A 7575-nucleotide genomic window follows, 5' to 3' on the forward strand; every position below is an offset into this window, starting at 1 on the left:
GACCACTGAAGTGTTCCCCCGAGAATGCAACTTTCAAAAAAAGTGTTTTGTGATTTACACATGAAAGAAGTGAAACTATCACTGTATTCTAACAGATGAAAGGCTTAACAGACAATCAATTCTTCAATGTATAATTTCAGTTACATCACACTGCAAATTTTTGCTATACATTCTGTGTTACGATCGAGCCCTCCACAACCACCTGATGAAGGAGCGTCACTCCGAAAGCTAGTGTGCTTCCAATTAAACCTGTTGGACTATAACCTGGTGCTGTGATTTTTAACCTTTGTACACCCCAGTCCAACCCCGGCATCTCCAAATCAAGGGAAATTATAGGCTGGTTAGCCTGACCTCCATCTTTGGTAAGATTTTAGAATCCATTATTAAGGATGAGTTTGCAGAGTAAAATAGGGCTGAGTCAGCACAGCTTTGTCAAAGGGAGATCATGCCTGTCAAATCTGTTGGAATTCTTTGAGGAAGTAACAAGCAAGTTAGACAAAGGAGAGACATTGGAGGTGATTTATTTGGATTTCCAGAAGGCCTTTGACAAGATGCTGCATAGGAGGCTGCTGAGTCAGATAAGAGCCCATTGTAGTAGGGACACAGTATTGGTATAAACAGAGGATTGGCTGACTGGCGGAAGACAGAGTCTGGGAATAAAGGGTTTATTTTTCAGGTTGGCAGTCGGTGAGTAATGGAGTTCCTTGGTTCTGTGTTGGGATCACAACTATTCATGTTATGTATTAATGATCTGGACAAAGGAACTGAGTGATGTTGCATAGGTATGCAGGTAACGCAAAGATAGCTGGAGGGACAGATGGTGTCGAGGAAGGAGGGAAGCTGCAGAAGGCCTTGGACAGACCAGGAGAGTGGGCAAAGAAGTGGCAGATGCAATACAATATGGGAAAATGTGAGGTTATGCACTTTGGCAGAAAAAAAAGGTCTAGATTATTTTCTAAACAAGGAAAGGCTATGGAAATCTGAAGCACAAAGGGACCAGGGAGTCCTCATTTAGGATTCTCTTAAGGTTAGCCTGTCAGTTCAATTGGTAGTTAGGAAGTCAAATGCAACGTTAGCATTCATTTTTTGAGAGGCTGGAATATAAGAGCAGAGATGTATTGCTGAGGCTGTAGAAGGCTCTCGTCAGACTGCATTTGGAATGTTGAGAACTGTTTTGGGCCCTGTATCTCAGGAAGGATGTGATGGTCTTGGTGGCATTACCACTGGACCGTTAATTCAGAGACCCAGATAATGTTGTGGGGACCTGGGTTTGAACCCCACCATAGCAGATGGTGGAATTTGAATTCAATTTAAAAAAAAATTGGAATGAAGAGTGTGAATCCATTGTCGATTGTTGGGGAAAAAAAACCTACTTGGTTCACTAATATCCTTTAGGGGAGGAAACTGTCACCCTTACCTAGGCTGCATGTGACTCCTGACCCACAGCAATGTGGTTGACTCTTAGCTGCCCTCTGGGCAATTAGGGATGGGCATAAATACTGCCTAGCCAGTGAAGCCCACATCCCGTGAATGAATAAAGGGGAAAAAAGTGGTGGGGTTGGAAGGCGTTCAGAGGAGGTTTACAAGAACGGTCTTGGAAATGAAGGGCTTGACATATGAGGAGTGGTGGAGGCCTGTGGGTCTGTACTTGATGGAGTTTAGAAGGGTGGGGGATCTGATTGAGAGACCTGAATGCAGAGGACATGGAGAAGATGTTTCCCCCAATAGAAGAAACGAGCACGTTAGGGTACAGCCTCCTAGTGAAGGGGCAATCTGTTAAAACTGAAATGAGGAATTTCTTCATCCAGAGGGTGGTGAATCTGGAGAATTCATTGCTGCAGAATGCTGTGGAGACCAAGACATTGAGTGTAATTAAGACCAAGAGGTTCTTGATTTAGTTTAGGAGTCAATGGTTATAGGCGAAGGTAAGAAATGGAAGAGAAATGTATCAACCATGATTGAATAGTGGAGCAGACCTGATGGACTGAATGGCCTAATTCTGCTCCTATATCTTATAGCTGAATGGTCTTCCCTTTTCTCCCAACAATACCCTTTTGGATAGTCCAGCCTCAAGTGAGGAGATCTCCCCCTATCTCCACATTAAAGCTTTTGGTGATCAGCTGGCCCAGCTGTAATAGGTTACCTTTAGACAAGTCTCCGTGCATCAACTCAATGCTATTTTCTTCAGTTAGTGGCTATCTCTGAGACACTTTGCCAAAAACTTGAGAATCTCAAACTATTTTCTCTTCCACTGGAACCCAAGTTCTCAATAATAATATATGTTGAAGTCTTGTAACAGCAGGAGGGTTCGAATGGATTTTCAGGTGGGTGGGAAAGTGGGAAATGGAATTCAACCCAGAGGGGCCTGAGGTGATGCATTTGGGGAGGTCAGACAAGGCAAAAACATGAACAGTAAATGGCAGAATATGGAGAGTTATCAAGGAAGTGAGGGACTTGGATTCAATGTCTACAGATCACTGAAGCTGGTTTACCTGGTCAATACATGGTGCACAAGGTAAATGGAATCCTCCCCATTGTTAGCCAAAGTGTAGATTGAGAGAAGGGAGTTTTCCTTTTCATGTACTCACGGGTTGTGTGTATCTCTTGCTAGGCCAGTATTTTTTGCCCATCCCTCAAATGCCCAGAGGGCAGTTAGGACTCTACCACCTTGCTGTGGGTCTGGAGTCACATATAGACCAAAGCGGTAAGGATGGCAATGAATGAGAAGGGTTTTTCCTGACCATCAACAATGGATTCATGGTCATCATTTGATTCTTAATTCTATTTTCTTTATTGAATTCAATATTTGAACCTGAACCCTAGAATATTAGCCGAGTTTCTGGATTAATAGTCTCTCAATAATACCACTAGGCATTATACCAGCTTTGTCTCCGTGAGGTTACACTGGGTCATTCAGTTTGGCCACAGCTTGAGTACGCTGTGTAGTTTTGGTCCCCTCACCAGAGGGAGGGTGTAATAGTTGAAAAGTGTGGTGATGGAAAAGCACAGCAGGTCAGGTAGCATCCGAGGAGCAGGAGAATCGATGTTTCGGGCATAAGCCCTTCATCAGGAATGGCTTCACCTCACCCCTCAATCGCTGAAGCCAGGTGCCAACTCTCAGACACCACCTCCTACTGCCCCCTCTTCCATGACCTCACCTCTCCTGACCTGTGCTTTTCCAGTGCCACACTTTTTAACTCTGACTCACCAGCTTCTGCAGTCCTCCCAGATGGTGTAATAGCCCTGGAGAGGGTACAAAGGAGATTTACAGAGATGTTGCCAGAACTGAAAAATCGTAGCTATGTGGAATACTTGGACAGGTTGAGGTGGTCCGACTTGGAACAAAGGAGGCTGAGGAGAGGTTGGAGAGAGTGGACGGGAAGGGCCTAATCACCTGAGCAGAGAGATCAGTGATTAGTGGAAGGATCAGGGCAGAGATGAGCAAAAGGTCCCTATCCCACAGAGTGATCAGAATGTGGTAGTCGCTGCCTGAAAGAGTTAGCCGAGACACAAACCTCAATGGCTGTAAGCTGTTGGAAAGTAGCACGAGGCTGGGTGGGTCAGTTGGAGGCTGTTGCTGACGTGACGGACAGAATGGCCTCTCTCTGCGCTACAAATTTTTCCATGTTGTCTAAATATTTTAAATATCTAAGGAGGAGTGTGGGGATAAGGTGGAGGGAGGGGCAGTAAATTTATTGCTCCTTTGGAGAGGATGAGTTGGGACTATCATCTTCTGCACTGTAATGATTGAGATTTCTGAATCTGACTGAATGCAGAGGTTGTTGTGAATTTGACTGAGCAGGCTGTGCTTAGTGGGATGCTCGGGCCAGTCTGTGTGTGTACGTGTGTGTGTACATGTGTATGTACGTGCACTTACCCTCGTCTGCCTGCGGACCAGCAGAGCACCCTCACCACGGTCTCTGTGTGTCACATGTTAGCTCAGCTGGCTGGACGGCTGGTTTGCAATGCAGATTGACACCAACAGCGGGGGCTCAATTCCCACACCAGCTGAGGTGACCATGAGGGACTCTCCTTCTCGACGTCTTGCCTCACCTGAGGTGTGGTGACCCTCAGGTTAAACCACCATCAGTCATCCCCGTCTCTAATGAGAGGAAGCAACCATATGGGTTGGTAAGAGTATCTGACTTTTAATGATACCTTTAACCCCCATGTGATTCTAACTGATCTCCAAGCCCACCCCACCCCAAACATAACACCAAAATTCTCATCCTCTTTTTCTGCGCCCCTCCAGTTCTGGATTCTTGCACGTCCATGATTTTAATCTCCCCCCAATGGCTCCTTGGGCCCTCCGTTTTCGGACTCTCACCCTGAACCTGAGGGAGAGCAGCTCATTGTGGGCACAGTCACGGCCTCACTTGGTGGGCCAGTCGGCTGGGCACCCGCAGGTGGTCCAATGACCAACACTGTCCGGGGTCTGTCTCTAGAGAGTGGGGTTTGCAGCTGTGGGGGGGGGGGGGAAAGAGGAAAAGACTGTGTGCGAGGAGGAGGAACCAGAATGGGAAGGGGTGGAGTGGAGGGAGAGAAGGAAAGAAAAAGGCTTGGACTGATGGGGGTGGGCCAGGATTGGAATGGGTTAAATATAAAACTAATGATCAAGGAGGAAGGTTTCAGAAGAATTGGCAGGCGATCCGTCGCCAGTATCATCTCCTGGGAGGAAGACAGTGCGTCCTCTGACAAAGTGTTGTCCTGTTTGGTGTGTTTTCAGCTCCGGTAACTCCCCTGGACGGGGGCAGGAAGCTGGGTCAGAGCAAGTGCGTTTGCAGAGCTGAGAGTTCCTGTCTTGGCGGCTCTGAGGGGTTGTTGCGGCTGGAACAGCACTATGGTCTGAGATATAAATTCCAGCATTGGAAATGCTGCCAAAAAGTGAGTGAAAGCCCCCCATGGTGGGGAACACTCAGCTCTTGTCCCCTTACGGTGCACCCCCACATACGAAACTGATGCTGAACGTTGTCCTCTGCACTGGATATCGCTGCCAGACTTTGCTGGGGGAGCCGGCTCTGTCTCGCTTTCAGGGATGTGATGTATTCCGTCGTCAAAATCTCATACAGAGCCAGAGGAGTTCCCCTAGGTGTGCTGGCTGTTATTTATGCCTCAGCCAAAACTCACCTACATGGCCGCCACCATTATATGGCAGCTGGTGGGATCTTGCTATGCACAAAATACCTGCCTTGTTTCTCCACTACAATGGAGAACGCAAGGCAAAAATATGTCATTGGCTGCACAGGGCTTTGGGATATGCTGTTGGTTGTGAGCACAAGAATTATGGAAGAGAATTACCTTTTCTTTCCTCAATGTATGTCTCTCTTTGCTGCCTCTCTTTCCTCTATCGTACACTGACTAGCCCTGCTCCCTGCCCTTGCTCTCTGGCACTGCTCTTGTCATCAGGGCCCAGCCATACCAGGTCTGAGATGTGGGGATATTAAACTCCTGTGCTCTCAGTTTGATCTGCTACGAATTTCTGGAATTGATGTTGGTTTTGTTGCTTTACAGGCCATGATGGAACCTGGCTCCCTTGTCCGAGCAGTCTTCGATTTCCTGCCCAGTGTCTCGGAGGAGCTGCCCATATTTGGGGGTGATGTCATTGAGGTGTTGAGTGTGCTTGATGAGTTCTGGCTGCTGGGGAAGAAAGATGGCGTGACGGGTAAGTGTATTAGCAACTTGGTCTGGATCCCCCCCCCCCCATTTATTTGAGACAGGCGTAGCACTTCGGCCCTGTTCAGACCCTTAGTGCTCTTCTCAAATATAACAACTGCATTACAACCAACCTTTCTCTGAACATTTCCCTGCCTTTGCCCTGAATATTCGTACCACACCAACTTCCAGGTAATGACCATCTCCAATTATCACCGCCTTCACCTACAATGGCATTAAAGTCACTGAATCCCCAACTATCGACATCCTGGGGATTACTGTTAACTACACATTGAACTAGACCTGCCCTATCAGTACTGTGGGTACAGTAATGTGTTAGAGACTCAGAATCCTGCAGCGAGTAACCTACCTCCCGTCTCCCTGAAGCCTGTTGACCATCAACAAGGCACATGTCAGAATGTGATAGAATACTCTAGCACTGCCTGGATGGGTGCAGCTCCAACAACACTTAAGCTTGACACCATCCAGGACAAAGCAGCCCAATTGATCGGCACCACATCCTCCAGCATCCGCACCCTCCACCATCAACACTCAGTACACACTGCTGCTCCTATCTACAAGAGGCACTGCAGAAATTCACCAAGGCTCCATCCAAACCCACGAACACTTCTGTTTAGAAGTGGCAGGAGCAGCAGATACATGGGAACACCACCACCTGCAAGCTCCCCCTCCAAGCCCCTCACCATCCTGACTTGGAAATATGTCATCGTCCCTTCAGCGTGGTTGGGTCAAAGCCCCAGAACTCCCCGCTTGATGTCACTGTGTGTCCCACAATAGTTCGCCACGACCTTCTGAAGGGTAAACTATGGACAGACTATAAATACTGGTCCATCCAGCGATGCTGAGATGCCAAGACAGAACAGAAAAAAGGGAGTGGCTCACTCAGTATCTCTTCCCTCCTTTCTCCACCCCTTTTCACATCCCGCAGTAACAGATCGTGAACTGATGTAATGGTCATGTGCTAAGGGTAACACCTCACTGAGGGTGAATGCTATCTATTGGAATCCTCGAAAGTCTGTGTTTGGATAAATGCTTCTTTGGAGCATTTTCCTTTTTTTGTTTCTTGTGTGTGACCTGGCAAACCCGTGTTTCCTCTCCATCTCGGGGAAAATAGACCAAATATCAACCCTGGAAACCTGCTCCCTGAGATGGGACAGTTATCATTGCTGGATCTGTCCTGGGAATCCCCTTGCCACGCATAAATACCGAGTGAAGCTTTATCTACTCTTTTAAAGCGAAAGTAAAGCTCACTCAGCTGTCACCCAACACTCCCTGGAGAGGGACAGCACAGGGTTTGATACAGGCTAAAGTTCGCTCTGCTATTTCAACCTGAAAGTAAAACTATCTTTACTCTTGCAAACTAAAAGTAAAGCTCCCTTGGTACTGTCCCTATCAATGATTTCCCAAGACAATACTGAATGGGGTTAAATGTAGAGCATAGCTGCCTCTCTTTATTTTGAAGTAAAATGAAAACTTCCTCTACTCTTTTTAAATGGAAAGTAAACGGAAAGTAAAGCTCCTTTGACAATGTCCCCATCGAGCCCTCCCTGGAGAGAGATGGTATGTGGTTAGATACAGAGTGAAACTCCTTCCACTCTTTACAACCTGAAAGTAAAGCTCCCTTTACTCTCAAACTGAAAGTTTAAAGTCCTTGACACTGTCCCCGTCAAGGCAAAAGTGAGGACTGGAGATTAGAGTCGAGAGGGTGGTGCTGGAAAAGCACAACAAGTCAGGCAGCATCCGAGGAGCAGGAGAGTCGACATTTCAGGCAAGAGGCCTTCATTAGGAATGAGGCTGAGCCTTGGGGGTGGAGAGAGAAATGGGAGGGAGGTGTGTGGGGCTGTGGTGAAGATAGCTGACAATACGATAGGTAGTTGGAGGTGGGGGGGGGGGGGGTGAAGG

The 7575-nt window shown here is 47.3% G+C and overlaps 1 protein-coding gene across 4 annotated transcripts in view; it reads left to right on the forward strand.

Annotated features, from left to right (window-relative positions):
* LOC122561291 (dynamin binding protein) overlaps window positions 1-7575 on the forward strand; it is a 119274-nt gene that overhangs the window by 32244 nt on the left and 79455 nt on the right. For 2 of the 4 annotated variants that reach the window (XM_043712951.1, XM_043712953.1), the window contains exons 1-2: window positions 4744-4884; window positions 5512-5662. In XM_043712951.1, coding sequence (XP_043568886.1) covers window positions 5515-5662 — 148 coding nt within the window. In that variant the 5' untranslated portion in view covers window positions 4744-4884; window positions 5512-5514. Of the gene's footprint in view, window positions 1-4743; window positions 4885-5511; window positions 5663-7575 lie in introns of those variants that run through there. The other 2 variants (XM_043712954.1, XM_043712955.1) reach the window with 1 other exon arrangement.

This window comes from Chiloscyllium plagiosum, chromosome 22 (genome assembly GCF_004010195.1).
Source record: "Chiloscyllium plagiosum isolate BGI_BamShark_2017 chromosome 22, ASM401019v2, whole genome shotgun sequence".
In the NCBI taxonomy this organism is placed as follows: domain Eukaryota; kingdom Metazoa; phylum Chordata; class Chondrichthyes; order Orectolobiformes; family Hemiscylliidae; genus Chiloscyllium; species Chiloscyllium plagiosum.